This window comes from Physeter macrocephalus, chromosome 18, assembly GCF_002837175.3.
Source record: "Physeter macrocephalus isolate SW-GA chromosome 18, ASM283717v5, whole genome shotgun sequence".
Classification (NCBI taxonomy): Eukaryota; Metazoa; Chordata; class Mammalia; order Artiodactyla; family Physeteridae; genus Physeter; species Physeter macrocephalus.
Genome location: NC_041231.1, coordinates 64,922,639 through 64,939,246, shown reverse-complemented (window position 1 = coordinate 64,939,246; position 16,608 = coordinate 64,922,639). Strand labels below are relative to the sequence as shown.

The 16,608-nt window shown below is 36.7% G+C and overlaps 1 protein-coding gene and 1 non-coding gene across 3 annotated transcripts in view; both read left to right on the top strand.

Annotated features, from left to right (window-relative positions):
- Positions 1–16,608, top strand: part of ZNF451 (zinc finger protein 451) — a 92,037-nt gene that overhangs the window by 72,575 nt on the left and 2,854 nt on the right. For both annotated transcript variants that reach the window (XM_028479236.2, XM_024121944.3), the window contains one exon: positions 2,422–2,490. In XM_028479236.2, the coding sequence (XP_028335037.1) occupies positions 2,422–2,490 (69 nt within the window). The remainder of the gene's footprint in view (positions 1–2,421; positions 2,491–16,608) is intronic.
- On the top strand, positions 7,839–7,945 carry LOC112064374 (U6 spliceosomal RNA). Its single transcript, XR_002891488.1, has one exon. It is a non-coding gene; the product is annotated as a U6 spliceosomal RNA (small nuclear RNA).

The window sequence follows — 16,608 nt, the reverse complement described above, 5'->3', positions numbered from 1 at the left end:
ACACTCTGTTACAGTCTAATGACATTGCAGAGTGTGTGTAGATAAAAATAACATTTAGGAAGATGCTTTTTTTATTTTTATTTTTTTTGGTAGAAGGTAAAACGATTTGATTGTGGGTTCTGGTACTTTAAAGTAAGCTGATTATGTGTCAAGCATAGCCAACTTATCATTGTAAGTTCCCTGGGATCTTTTGTCTTGTAGGTAAACCAAGAAGCCCCATCTTCTTTTCTTCAGACTGTAGAAATGCAGTCTCAGTGTGAGGGCAGGCTGAGTTAAAGGGACCACGCTAGCACCATTTTTATTTAACCTGTGTGACGTTGCTCCTGGCTTGTAGTATGCTCTTTGTAAAGTAAAATAACTATGCTACTTGTTTTTACTGTCTTGACCATACATTTTAAGGTTTTGTTTGTTTGTTTGCTTTTACTTTCCAGAGTGTTATGTTATTGCACCTACTTCAACCACATTCTTGATGACTGAATTTCTGAGTTGCCATTTTCTACTATTAGTCACCGCCATTGCTTATATAAAAAAATTCTCTGGGCTCTTAAAGATCTGTTTTTGTAATAGAACTTGGCTGTATCTTGTAGGTTAGTTCAAGAACATTGTTTGCTTTATGTAAACACAGTTTTTAAAAACACAGTTTTGTGTATTCAGTTGTTTATACTTCTTCAGTAATTAAACATCTTCCTTCCAGTTTTATGTAAAGTTTGAACTTTCCTAGAATATTTTTTCTTAGGTAATGCAAGGAGGGACTTGAGCATAGGCTGTTATGAATTAGTGAATTTAAATTGAAAACAGACTTTACTGTGCTTTGACATGATTTTTGTTGAATCTGAACACTGTCCTTGGGTTGTCTGGTTTATGGCCCTGGGCCTTTGTTGTGTCTGTTTGGTTTGTGTCTTCATTTTGGAATGAATGGGATGGAGGCATTAAGTATGGTTGGTACCAATTATACAGGTTTTTAAAGCCATCTTAAAAATTGAACATACTAGTTCACCCATGCTGTGAAAGTGTAGGTGATTGAAGCATTGGCATGCCCTATATGAAATAGTTGTTGAACCTAATTCTAAGCATCTATCTGCCTGCTTGCTCAGCCTGTTGATGAGACTATATAGGTTGTTGCTTTGGGCACCATCCTAAAAATCTATATGATACAGTTAATTCTGTGCAAGGTACTGAAAAATAGGGAAAAAAATTCATGATTTTCTCTGTTCTACAGATGAGGCTGATTGAGGCAAACGAAACCTTTAAAAATTTTTACAACCTAGTGTCAAGCTAAACCTTATGTTATGATTCAAACCTGCAGTTTTGCCTTAGGTCTTGGTTGCCATGATGAATTGTTTAGGCCAGTTACCACATGCTGCTTTTGACTGGCCTTGACTTTGAATTGTAATAAAAGAAACCTTGGGTATTTTCTCTTTGTTCCTAATGTTTTAATACTAAAGTTTTTGTTCTTCACATTGTAAATGTAATGTTTTATTTCACTAAAACACAGCTTGAAATATTTGAAGTAGTAGGTGTATATAACATTGTAGAAAAAGCAATCGTTTTTTTGCTGGAATAGCAAAAGGTGACTCGTAATAAATTTTTGCAGCAAAAGAATAGAAGAGAAATATAGTGTTTTTTATTTATAAACAATACATTGATAAATTTTTTAATGTATATTTTAAGTTTTTATATATTTTCACAGAAGCAAATATGTCCATGTGATTTGTATTGAATACACAATCAGGGTTATTTAAACCCTGATTCAGTCACTCTGATAGAAATTGATTTAAATGTAATTAAGGTGAAAAGCCAAATACTGGGTCCTTGATGGTACCACGTTCATATTTTAAGTTACTTTTGTAATACCCGGTCAGTCATGTCATTATTTTAAAGCCTTAGGTCTCTCAGTAAGCATATAAGGCATCAAGTGAGTTTGTGCCGTGCAGAGACACTGTTAATATAAATCTATGGTCTCTATAGAGATGAATGCATATGATTTTCAAAATACAGGAGAATTTTATCTGTCGTCATTAAAAATCTTTTAAAGATGATTTCATGCAAATGAAACTTTGGAGTTTATTTGCTAGATCCAAATAAACATACTAGCTTTTTAAAATTTACAGTTTTTAAAATATACTAGGATTTTATATTTCCTCAACATGCAAAAAGAACTTCTTCAAATAATTTTTTGAATATGGAGCCAAAATCAAATTGCCTATTTCTTTTATTTTTTTCTCAATTTAAGTAATACTATTTGGTAAGCATTAAGAAACACACAAACCTCTAAGGAAAGTTGTGTAATACTAATGGATTGTAATTAGTAAGCTTGGGTATGGGAGAAGTCATTGAAAGTCATATTGTCTTAGAATACATAAATTATGGCACAATAACTTTTTCAGAAGTACATTTGCATTTATTGATTCTTCCTTACAGAATGTGACAGTGATGATAACCTGGGTATGAAGAGTACTTCAATGGGAGAAGAATTCAGATCCACAGAAGGTAACCTAATCCCTTCCTGACTGTATCTGTATGTTTTTTTAAAATTTCTCCCTCTTTCACTTCATCCCTCCTACTCCCTCCTACCACTGAGCATAAAAAAAAAAAAAAAAAAAAAAATTGTTCTCTCATTTAAAGGATAGTTTGCATTTCCTCGTGTAAGATGATTTAGGGGCTAGGACAGGAATCAGCCAGTCGACTGCCTGGTTTTGTAAATAAGGTTTTATTGGAGCTCAGCCACACTCTGTTGTATAAGTATTGTCTGCGCTGTCACTTTGACACTGCAAGAGCAAGGGTGAGTAGTTGTGATACAAATGGTATAGATCCTCCCCCACCCCGCAACCAAGCCTAAAATAAATATTTTCCGACCCTTTGCAGAAAAAGCTGCTGTCTCAGGGATAGGAGAAGATTTTGGTATCCTAATTTTTATTTATTTTGAGTAATATTAAATTAAGAATGTTAAAGTTATGCAGTAGAACTATGAAAGCAAGCACTTACATCTGAATATTAATGGACTTTTAAAATAAATGAATTATGTTTCCCTCCTCTTAAGGAAAAGGTATTTCCTTCCATAGGTTAAAGAGAACTTTTTATATTACTTCACATCAAATTATTTACTTGCTGTGCCACTATTTGCTTGTGACATAAGTCCAGTTTTTACTGTGGTTTTTCCATAACAGACTGTGCTTTTTAATAACCCTGGGGGGAAATGAAACAACAGATTTTGGAAAATACTTGAAGCTTCACTAAAGTAGTTGAAACTTTTATATTGGCATCTTTGACATTCAAGGACGACAGTAGGAGTCATAGTATAGTTCCAGTGTAGTATTTGTTGATGGAGATTTGAGAGTGGAAATTAATTAAGTGGAAATTAATTAAGAGTGGAAATTAATTAATTAGGGAGGGAAACGTGGCAAAACAAGCACACACAGAATGGCCACCTGGTTTGTTTCTGCGTGTCTGCTTGCACTCTCCTAGAGTGCAATTAGTCTGACTAGGAGCACACTGGATCTTCGTGCTATCTGGGGTTGGAAATTTGAGTGTGGCAGTGGAACTGATTCATCCATTCAGTGAGGTAGAAGACTGATCTTTCTCTCTTATAGTCAAAATTCACTGGTTAAACAAAGTTGGCAGTAAATCTACAGCCTAATTGGAAGCAAGTTTTCTGACCAACTTGTTTTCCCAACGTGGTCTTGCAAGGTCTGGCTCAGTGCTTAGCAGCCACATAATGATGAGTTAAACAGGTGAAAGAACATTTTGTGAGTTTTAAACAAAAACTGCCAGCTAAGTTGTTTATCAAGGACATGAAAAGATAAACACCATTGAGCATCTAAGTAGTTCAGACTTTGCAACCTTCATTTACTACCCATGATTAATCCCATGGAAAATGCCAAACAAAATTATAACTTTTAAATAACCACACTTGAGAAACCTCCACAGTTCTGTGTGCTCCTACCTAACCCAGGAAATCTGAGATGTGTATAAATGAATATGTACCAGAATTTCTAGTGTTTTGTTATCTATGTAATACATTTTATGGTTGGGAGATGTTGAGAGTTTTTACATCTTTATCATGTCTTAGTTTGGAAAAAGAATTACCATTAATGGATTCAAGAAAAGATACTTCAAACTTTTAACTAGTTGTTCTATGAAGTAAGGACATAATGCTCTAATTTCAAGAAAAACCAAAGTGGTGTTTCGTGTGTGTTTTCTTTCATTTCCTGATGCTTTATGTAAAATGAGTGTGAGAAGCACATAGTGTTCCACTTGTAAGTCAGGGAGTGTGGCCTCCTCTGTACTTGCCTCTAATACCTTCCTTTCCCCCTTCTTTTCCTCCCAAAAGAACTAGCTCAAATATCATCTCTTAGGTTGAACCGTATAGAATTACCAATTTTGTAGACAATTTTGTTTGATCAGTGCCTCTTAGATCTTCCATTTTTAGAGAGAACTACCCACTACCACTCCTAGACTCCCTCCAATTTAAACTTTTTTTTTTGTTTGCATCTCTCATCCCCACCAGACTATGAGCTCCTCAAGGAGTAGGATCATGTTTCATTTATCTTTATTTCAACAACACGTAGCACAGTGTTTAGCACTAAATGATTGTTGAATGAATAAACTTATAACATAGTAGAGCTACCAGGACCCATCTCCCTATAACTGAATAAAGGAAATTAAGACAGAGGCCATTTGGCTGGGAGAATATTGGGTGATTTTGTTGACCCTGCACCATGGGAGCAAAGTGATGTTCTAGTCTAGACCTAGTAGCAAAACTCAAAAAAGTATAAATAACTTCTCAAATCTCTTCTCATTCCTTCCCTTCCCAACACAACACTTTAAAAGCCTGACAAATGGGTGGCCAAAAGCAGGATCAATTTGCTTGTGATTTTTTTGCCTTGAGGAAAGGAAGTTTCTCTTGTCGCCCCATCTCCCCCCACCATGATTTATCTCCAGTCTTCTGTCTCATTCTTTGTTGTTCTCTGTAGACCAGTATCAGATTGTAACTACCCAAGTCAATCATAAAGGTCCTATTTTATCTCAGCTCTGCTGCTTACAAGTTATATAATATTGTGCAAGTCCCTTAACTTCACTGTGTGTCAGTTTCCTCAGGAATACTAGTATACCTACCTTACTCTAGAGTAGCCTGGCACATGGTAAGCAGTGTATGTATTGGTTGCTGCTGCTGTTATTGTGATTTATTTATTTATTTATTTATGGCCACACAGCTTGCAGGATCTTAGTTCCCCAACCAGGGATTGAACCTGTGCCTTTGGCAGTGAAAGTGCAGAGTCCTAACCACTAACAAGAGAATTCCCTATGATTTTCATCATTATCATTAGTCACTGTTACCTGCATCTGAGGTGTGCTCTGGAAGTATGCACACTTAACAGAGGTATTCTGACTCAAATCCCTGGAAAAGAAAGAAGACAGCATTATGTGGATGATTGCCAATACAAAACAATCTTTCTGTAAATGTCAGCAATTTGCCTTAGAGTTCTTTCAATTAATAGCAGTCACCAATATAATTATTAGTATTATAATATAACATAAACAGTAAAACTCTATATTGTGGCCAGTTTAAAGAATAAAGAAAGGGTAAGAGACTAGTGTGTTCAGTTTTTACTTCAATTAATGCTTATGAAAAACCTAATACTTTGAAAACTGCTCTTAATCTTAACAACTTATGAGAGTCAGAATATTCCCCTTATTTTACATAAAAACTTAGTCTTCCAAACATTAAGTAATTTGTCTTCAGATTCACAGTCTCAAAATGATTGGAGCATGGTTCGATATAGGTCTTCTAACTCCTATTACTGGGTTCTTTCTTATTTTGTCATATTACCTCTCTATCAAAGAGAGTGAAATTAAGGCAGAGAGAAAAGAGAATAAGAGAAACATAGACTTAGCCATATAAAAGAAAAACAAGGACATATTTGCCATAAATGTTCTTTATTTCTTCATATAGATTTGAGCCATTGTCTAATGTCCTTTCAGTTAAACCTGAAGGATTCCCTTAGCATTTCTTGCAGGGCAGATCTGCTAGTAATAGCAAACTCCTTTAGCTTTGTCTTGATTTCTTCTCCATTCTTTCTGGATATAGAATTCTTGCTTGACACTTTTGTTTTTTGTTTTCCCTTTCAGCACTTTAAATATATCTCACTGCCTTCTGGTCTCCATGATTTCTGACGAGAAATAAGCTATTAGTGTTATTAAAAATTTTACATGTGATGAGTTGCTTCCCTCTTGCTGTTTCTGTTGATTTTGGCTTTTGACAATTTGACTATAATTTGTCTCAGTGTGGATCTCTTTGAGTTTCTCCTGTTTGGAGTTTGTTGGGCTTCTTGGATGTGTAGATTCATATCGTTCATCAAATTTGGGACATTTAAAATTTGCTGATTCTTTTTTCTGTCTGCTTAATTTTGTTAAACTCCTGTAATGAATTTTTCATTTTAGTTGAAAAATTTTTTCAGCTCCAGAATTTCTATTTGGTGGCCTTTCATAATTCCAATCTCTTTATATTCTCATTTTATTCATACATTGTTTTACTGGTTTCCTTTACTTCCTTGTCCATGGTTTACTCTAGCTCCTAGAACGTACGTAAGACAGTTGGTTTAAAGTCTTTGTTTAGTAAATTCAATGTCTTGGTGTCCTCAGGGACAATTTAACTCAATTTTTATCACTTTGAATGGGCCATACTTTCCTGTTTCTTTGTATTATCTGTGTTGTTGTTGTTGAAAATTGGATGTGCAAATATTATAATGTAATACCTCTGGAAATCAGATTCTACCTCTTCCCCAGAGTTTGCTGTTCGTGATTGTCAAAGGCTGCAGTTGTCCATTTGTTTAGTTACTTTTCCAAACCATTTTTGCAATAACTGTATTCCTTGTCACATCTGGTCATTGAAGTCTCTGTTCCTTTAAGCTTTTGTTCAATTAGTGTTTTAACAGAGATTTCCTTGAATACCAGGAGCTAAACAAAACAAAACAAACAAAAAACAACCTCTCTCTGGTTTTGCAGATTGGCTGTGTGCTAGGGCCCTTCAGCATTTAGCCAGGCTCGCACTGAGCCTACAGATCAGCCAGTGGTGAAGGCTTGGTGTCTTCTGAGGTATTTTCTGAGCATGCATCGTGTCCTGGGTCTGTGCCTGGCTTCTAAATTCCCCAGTACACATAGGTGCTTTTGAATGCCCTGATTTCCCAAGGAAATTCTCTTCATGGCTTTTCCTCTCAGATATTAAGTGTTCTATTGTATGTCTCAACCATAATCTTTTACCCCTGGCTGTGGACTTTTTGTTTGTCTTACAGTGTTTCTGAGCAATGCAGCCTGCTTTTCTGCCCTGAGTGGGTTCTGAGCTTCGTAAAATAGAGATGAATGCCTTGTTTCAGTCCTTCAGGTAGCCCCTAGACAGATTAGAACAAACACAATAATTTGTGAGTTCTGCTCTGCTCTGTCTGTAACCAGGGACCAGGGTCCCACACTAGGAGTATGGGCTGCCATCTTCGAGACTGCTGCAGAGGCACAGGGAGGTGGTGAGGAAAGGGCAAGTGAAAATACCATGAGGCTTTCCTACTGCTTTTATTTGTCTTTTTCTTGATTCAGTGTTTGCTTGGTTGCTGTGAACCTTTGAATATTTTCCAGACTTCTGACAAAGTCGTTTCTGACAGTTTCTGCTTGTGTTTCAGTGTTTCTGTGGAAGGATGGGTGTTTGGAGCTGCCTACTCTGCCATTTTGTTGTATATTCACTCTAAGACCAATTTTATTTCTTCTTTAAATGTTTCAGAGAATTCACTGGTCAAGCTATTTGGGCCTGGAGTTTTCTTTCTGGGGAGTCTTTTAATAATAAATGTACTGTGCTCACTTCAGCAGCACATATACTAAAATTGGAACAATACAGAGAAGATTAGCATGGCCCCTGTGCAAGGGTAACATGCAAATTCGTGAAGCATTCCATATTTTTAAAACTCTTAGAGGAAGACATAGGCAGAACACTCTATGACATAAATCACAGAAGCAACTCATGAAGCTCAATATCAAAAAATCAAACATCCCAATCCAAAAATGGGCGGAAGACCTAAATAGACATTTCTCCAAAGAAGACATACAGATTGCCAACAAACACATGAAAAGATGCTCAGCACCACGAATCATTAGAGAAATGCAAATTAAAACCACAATGAGGGACTTCCCTGGTGGTGCAATGGTTAAGAATCTGCCTCCCAATGCAGGGGACACGGGTTTGAGCCCTGGTCCGGGAAGATCCCACATGCTGCGGAGCAACTAAGCCTGTGCACCACCACTGCTGAGCCTGCGCTCTAGAGCCTGCAAGCCACAACTACTGAAGCCCGTGTGCCTAGAGCCCGTGCTCCACAAAAGAGAAGCCACCACGATGAGAAGCCCGTGCACTGCAATGAAGAGTAGCCCCTGCTTGCTGCAACTAGAGACCCCTGCTCGCTGCAACTAGAGAAAGCCTGCATGCAGCAACAAAGACCCAATGCAGCCAAAATAAAATAAATTAATTTATTTTAAAAAAATGCAATGAGGTATCACCTCACACTGGTCAGAATGGCCATCATCAAAAAATCTGCAAACAACAAATGCTGGAGAAGGTGTGGAGAAAAGGGAACCCTCCTGCACTGTTGGTGGGAATGTGAATGGATACAGCCACTATGGAGAACAGTATGGAGTTTCCTTAAAAAACTACAAATAGTACTACCATATGACCCAGCAATCCCACTACTGGGCATATACCCTGAGAAAACCGTAATTCAAGAAGATACATGTACCACAGCGTTCACTGCAGTACTATTTACAGTAGCCAGGACATGGAAGCAACCTAAGTGTCCACTGACAGATGAATGGATAAAGAAGATGTGGCACATATACACAATGGAATATTACTCAGCACTTAAAAGGAACGAAGTTGAGTTATTTGTAATGAGGTAGATGGACCTAGAGTCTGTCATACAGAGTGAAGTAAGTCAGAAAGAGAAAAACAAATACCATATGCTAACACACATATATGGAATCTAAAAAAACAGTACCGATGAACCTAGTGGCAGGGCAGAAATAAAGACACAGACATAAAGAACGGACTTGAGGACACAGGGTGGGAAGGGGAAGCTGGGACGAAGTGAGAGAGTAGCATTGACATATATACAGTACCAAATGTAAAATGGATGGCTAGTGGGAAGCTGCTGCATAGCACAGGGAGGTCAGCTCGATGCTTTGTGACGACCTAGAGAGGTGAGATAGGGAGGGTGGGAGGGAGGCTCAAGAGGGAGGGGATAGGTAGATGGACCTAGAGTCTGTCATACAGAGTGAAGTAAGTCAGAAAGAGAAAAACAAATACCATATGCTAACACACATATATGGAATCTAAAAAAACAGTACCGATGAACCTAGTGGCAGGGCAGAAATAAAGACACAGACATAAAGAACGGACTTGAGGACACAGGGTGGGAAGGGGAAGCTGGGACGAAGTGAGAGAGTAGCATTGACATATTTACACTACCAAATGTAAAATGGATGGCTAGTGGGAAGCTGCTGCATAGCACAGGGAGGTCAGCTCGATGCTTTGTGACGACCTAGAGAGGTGAGATAGGGAGGGTGGGAGGGAGGCTCAAGAGGGAGGGGATATGGGGATATATGTATGCATATAGCTGATTCACTTTGTTGTACAGCAGAAACTAACACAACATTGTAAAGCAGTTATACTCCAAATAAAGATATTAAATAAATAAATAAAATTTTAAAAAATAATTACTTTCTTTAATATATTTATAGGTAGATTTTGTTTCATCTTGTGTTAGTGTTCGAGAATAGTGTTTTTCAAGAAATTTGTCCATTTTACCTAGATTGTCAAATGTACCAATGTACAGTTCATAATAATATTCCTTTATTACATATTTTTTTATTTCTGTAGGATCTCTGGTGATATCTACTCATTTTTTCCTGATATTGGTAATTTTTGTTTTCTCTCTTTCTTGATCACTAACTAGAAGTTTATCAGTTTATTTGGTCTTTTCAAGGAATGAACTTTTTTTAGTTGGTAATTTCTCTCTTTTTGGCCTGCTTTCCGTTTCACTGATTTCTGCTCTTTATTATTTCCTTTCTTCTACTTTGGGTTTAATTTTCTCATCTTTTATAGCTTCTTAATGTGACACTTAGATTGTTGACCTAAATTTTTTCTGGTTTTCTAATGTAAACAGTTAAAGGTGTTTATTTCCCTCTAAGCCAGGGTGAACAAGCTTTTCCTGTAAAATACCAGATAGTAAACATTTTAGGCTTTGTGGTGTCTGTTGCAATTACTCAACTCTGCTATTATAGCATGAAAACAGCCCTAAACAATACATAAATGAGTGTGGATGTATCCAATAAAACTTTATTTACAAAAATTGCTGGTGGACTGGATTTGGGCCACAGACTGTAGTTTGTCAATTCTCTACTTATTGCCGTGTTCCACACCTTTTCATATTGTATTTTTGCATCAGTTTAAAATATTTTCTGATTTTCCTTATATTTTCTCCTTTGATCTCTTGGCTCTTTTGTTTAATTTTCAAATATTTGAATGTCTTATTATTCATTCCTAATTTAATTTTGTTGTGGTAAGAGAGTATACTCTGTGAAATTTAAATCTTTGGAAATTTATTGAGACTTTTATGGCCCAACATGTGGACTGTCTTGATGAACATTCCATACGCACTTGAAAAGAATGTATTTTCTGTGTTTACTAAGTAAAGTATTTTATACATGTCAATTAGGTCAAGGTGGTTGATAATATCAGATCTACTTTGATTTTTTATTTTATCTAGTTGATCTCTCAGTTACTACAGTAGGAACAGTGAACTTCATCAATGATTGTAGATTTATTTTTTCTCTTTAGTTCCGTCATTTTATATTTTTGTATTTTCAAGTTCTGTTTTTAGTTGCATATACGTTTCTGATGTGTCTTCCTAATGAAATGACCTGTTTATCATTATAATATTATGAAATGTTCTTTATCTCTGGTAATACCTTTTATCATGAAATCTTTTTTTGTGATATTAACATAGCTACTCAAGCTTTCTTATGCTTAATGTTTTCACGGTATATATTTTTCCATCCTTTTACTTTCAATCTATTTATATCTTTATTTTGAAACTACATCTCTTATAGGCACCATAAAGTTCAATCTTACTTTTTGATTTACTCTAACAACCTCTACTTTTTAATAGTTGTTTAGTCCATTAACATTTAATGTAATTTCTCACATGGTTGGATTCCTCTCTGCCATTTTATTTTCTTTTTGTTCCCTCTTTTACCTCTTAGTTCCCCCTTTCTTGCCTTCTTTTGGATTATTATAATATCTATATTTTACTCCATTATATTTATTTAATGTTTACTATTTTAATATACCTATTGATGTTTTAGCTCTTTTCTTTAATTTTTATTGTTGCTCTAAAGGCTGCAATATATATATTTTTGCTTTTTTATAAATTCTACAAGAAAATGTTATTTTTTGCTTTAAACAGTGCTGTGAGTTTTAAAGAAAGAGAAGAAATATATATTCTTTTATATTTACCCACATAGTCACCATTTCAAATGACTTTCATTCTTTCCAGTAGATTACAGTTTCCATCCGATGTCATTTCTCTTCAGCCTAAATAACTTCCTTTCTATTTTATACAATGCAGTTTTGCTAGTGATGAATATTCTGTTTTCATCTATATGGAAATATCTTTATTTTCCCTTTAATTTTGAAGGATATTTTCTCTGGCTTTAGAATTCTGGTTAACTAGTATTTTTTCCCTTCGGCACTTTAAAGATGTTATTCCATTGTCTTATCGTGTGGCCTCCATTGCTTGTCATGAACAAGTGACTATAATTTGTATTATTGTTCCCTAATATGTAGAGGGTCATTTTTTTTTCTCTTGTTGCTCTTAATATTTCCTCTTTGTCCTTGGATTTTCGTAGTTTTTGATAATGCCCCTAGATGTGGTTGTCTTCGTAGCCTACTTGGAGTTTTCTTAGCTTCTTGTATCTGTAAGTTTATAGGTTCTCCCAATTATTTCTTCATAATTTTTTGCCCCACTCTCTGTCTCTCTTCTTTTCTTTTGGAACTCCAGTTATACATATGTTAGCTTAAATTTATCCACAGGTTTGTTCATTTTCTTCCAGTTTTTCTTCTCTCTGTTCTTCATATTTGATAATTTCTATGGTTCAGACTTCAAGTTTATCGTTCAGCCTTCTAACACCTCCAGTGTTAAGCTGACCTAGTAAATTTTCCATTTCAAATATTGTATTTCTCAGTTCTGGAATTTCCACTTAGTTTTTTTTTTGTAATAGTTTTCATTTGTTGACATTTCCTATCCACTCAACCTTAAATCCTTGAAAATATTGATAACTTTTCTAAAATCCCTTTTCTGCTAATTCCAATGGCTTGATTATCTTGGGGGTTAGTTTCTTTTGACTGCTCTTCCTCATGACTGTGGGTCACATTTCTTGTTTCTTTGCAAGTCAAGTGATTTTTTTTTTGAATAAGCTAATACATGGGAAAGCTCTTTAAAAAAAAAAATATTTATTTAATTGGTTGTGTCAGGTCTTAGTTGCACAGGTGGGCTCCTTAGTTGCGGCATGCATGTGGGATCTAGTTCCCGGACCAGGGCTCGAACCTGGGCCCTCTGCATTGGGAACACAGAGTCTTAACCACTGCACCACCAGGGAAGTCCCACAAGTGAAGTGATTTTTTATGTTTACTGGATGTTTGTGGATGTAAGTTATAGATTCTCTGAATTCTGCTAACTTTACCTGAGGAGCGTTAGTTGTTTTTTTCCCCTTGTAGGTAGTTAACTTTCTAGACTCAAACTCCAAACTCTGCCTCCTCCACAGCAGGCGACAGCTACAATTGCTTGCTTCTTTTAGCTTTCCAACTGTTGCTTTTCACCGAGAATCTTGGCTCCTCTCCCGTGTAAGCACACAGAAGTCAACCAAGGATTTGTAGGATCCTCTTCTGTTACTTTCTCATTTCTGTTGGGAGCTCTTCTTTCTCTCGTCCTACCCCCGCTTCCCCCGTCCCTGCCCCCCTCCTGCCGCCAACTCCACTTTCCAGCTTCTCTGTCAGACTCAGACTCTGTCTTTGACTCCTCAAGCCACAAAGAGGTTGGCTTTCTGGGTGAAGTTCTGCCATTTTGTTTCACAAGGATTGAGGCATGCCATAAGGCCAAAAATAAAACAAAACCATAAAGCTGCAAATTTAACCCCATGCAATTCACTTCTTTCAGTGATCAACTTTTGTCCTGTTCGTATCTGATTTTTGTTGCTCTTCAGTGCCTTAAAATACTTTATAATTGTTATCTATGGAAGAGTTAATCCAATATAAGCTACTCCACTATTATTAGAAGTGGAACCATTTAGAAATTGGTTTTGTTTTTATCCAGTCTTTTAACTGGCAAGTTTAATTCATATAAGTTCATTGCAGATATTAATATTTTTGTATTTACTCTTGCTATTTCATTCTTAGCTTCCTCTTTTTGTTTTTTCAAATTGTTTTATAAGTTATGTATGGGTTGGCCCCAAAATTCGTGTTTCTATTCTTTTTGTGGTCATCTTGGCATTTTACCACATTTTTTATATATAACTTAAAGGCTAAAGTAGAGGTATATGTTGTCTACCTCTATGCAATGTAAAAGGACTCTGGGGCTTGCCTGGTGGCGCAGTGGTTGGGAGTCCGCCTGCCGATGCAGGGGACGTGGGTTCGTGCCCCGGTTCCGGAAGATCCCACGTGCCCCGGAGCGGCTGGGCCCGTGAGCCATGGCCGCTGAGCCTGCGCGTCCGGAGCCTGTGTTCCCCAACGGGAGAGGCCACAACAGTGAGAGGCCCGCGTACCGCAAAAAAAAAAAAAGAAACAGAACCTCAATTTTATTTATTTCCCACACCACCTCTCAGGCAGGAATTTACATACTTCAAGTTATACAAATTTTCCCAGTTTCTAAACCATGGTCCTAATTAAGTTTAAGATTTCTATAACCGCAAAAAAAAAAAAAAAAAAAAGGACTCTGGAACACTTCAACTCTGATCCTTTCCCCCAACTTATATGGTGGTATTCTCCAGAATTTTGGTTCTCTGTGTGTGTATATGTGTATGTAATGCACACAAAAATTGTACAAACATCTCACAAAGCAGGTGACCATCTCTCAGGTTAAAAAAAACCAGGAATATTGCCAGTGTATTGATTTCCTAGGGCTCCTCAACTAAGTACTACAAAGTAGGTGGCTTAAAACAACAGAAATTGTCTGACAGTTCTAAGGTCAAGCTGTTGGTAGGGTCGTTGTCCCACACACAGCTTCTGGTTGTTAATGGCAATTGTAGGCATTCCTTGGCTTTTAGATGCATCCATCCCTCTAATGTCTGCCTCCATCATCATGGAGCCATCTTCTACCTATGTGTCTATCTTCACATAGCATTTTTTTCCAATAAGGACACCAGTCATATTGAATTAGGGCTCACCCTAGCGACCTCATCTTAACTTGTTTACACCCACAAAGACCCTATTTCCAAATTAGGTCACATTCATAGGTACCAGGGGTAAGGACATATCTTTTTTTGGGGGGGCGGCACAATTCAACCCATAACAACTAGTACCCTAGAAGCATCCCCCTCATTTAATTTTAATTAATTAAAATACAAATAGCCACATATAGTCAGTGGCCATCATACTGGACAGCACAGGCATAGTCTATATTCTCTTGGGTCTGGATGCCTTCAGTCAACATTGTTTTACAGATTCATTAAACGTTCATTCATTGTTTTACAGATTGTTAGCATATAGCTTTGGTTTGTTCATTTCCAATACCTCTATAATAATTTTACACATATATCACAACTCATGTATTATTTATAGACATTTGGTTGGCTGTTACAAGTAATTCCCACACTTCTTGGAATGTATACTGAGGCGGGGACTTGCTGACATTCAGCTTTAATAGGTTATGCCAAGTTTTTTTCCAAAGTGGTTGTTCCAATTTCTTTCCAGTACTGAATGTGAGTTCCCGTTAATCTACTGATACATCTTCACTAATCATTGAATTATTGGTCTTTTTAATTTTAGCTAGTGATGGTCATTTCTTTGTGGTTTGAGTTTACATTTTTCTGATGAGTAATGTTTACTGACCATTTTCACATCTTTTGCCAGTGCCTTTCCATATTTCTTGACAGTTGTCTTTTGGATGATCTTTTTTTTTTTTAATTAATTTATTTATTTTTTGGCTGTGTTGTGTCTTCGTTGCTGTGCACAGGCTTTCTCTCGTTGTTGCGAGCAGGGGCTACTCTTTGTTGCAGTGCACAGGCTTCTCATTGCGGTGGCTTCTCTTGTTGCTGAGCACAGGCTCTAGAGCGCAGGCTCAGTAGTTGTGGCGCATGGGCTTAGTTGCTCCGCGGCATGTGAGATCTTCCTGGATCAGGGCTCGAATTAGTGTCCCCTGCATTGGCAGGCGGATTCTTAACCACTCTGCCACCAGGGAAGCCCTGGATGATCTTTTTATTGATTTTTCCGGGTTGAAAATCTTTTAGTTCTCTCTGGGTACAAGCAAGATCCATGTATTGCAAATATTTTCTCTCACTCTATGTCTTGTCTTTTTATTCACTTAATGGTACTTTTGATGGATAAAAGTAATTTTAATACATTCCAAAGTACAATTCTTTTTCATAATGTTTTTTGAATCCTATTTAATAAGTCTTTCCCTACACTAAGGTCATGAAGATATTCCCATGTATTATCTTCTAGAAGCTTTGTTGTTTTACCTTTCACAATTATATAGTAAATATACAGTAAATCTGAAATGCGTTTTTGTATATTCCATAAGGTAGAGGTAAATTTTAATTTTTTTTCCATATGGCCTACCAGTTGACCATTTGTTAAGAATATCATCTTTCCCCACCTTTCTGCAGTGCCACCTTTGTCATCAATCAAGTTTTCATATATGCATGAGTCTGTTTCTGAGCTGTCTATGCTGTTCCTTTGGTGTGTTCATCTGTTCTTACACTGGTACCACACTCTTAATTACTGTAACTTTGTAATAAGTTTTCATAAAAATAAATCTTGTCACCTTTTTCTTCTTTGCTAAGAGCATCTTGGCTTTTCTGTGCATTTCTTCGTCCCTTTGAATTCATCTTAGGGCAACTCACTGACCCAGAATCTAGCTTTAACTTAATACAGTGAAGAGTAGCTTGTAGTGTTTTAAATTGCCAACTACATAACACTAGTGCCCTGGCTCAGAGGAAGATGTGGCTATATCTTAGAAGAATTACCGGTGTCTGTGAACCAAGTAGGCTCTGGGAGACCATGGACTGGAAAGGATGAGATAAATCTGATGTGAGAAGCTACTGAAGGCCAAGAAACTGACACCTAGTTCTACCCTCTTGGACCTTAGCATCATTCTTGGGAAATGGAGAAAAAGACCTGTGAACACAAGAATGTCAGTCTTGTTCACTGTTGTATTCTGTGCCTGGTATACAGTGGGCATTCAATAAATATTTGTTCAGTGAGTGCATATGTGTATGTGCTTCTCAGAGGACATTATATAGCCATGAGTTTGACTCTTTGCCTTAGATACTAGAAAGCTTAAAACTAAAATTTTAATAGCC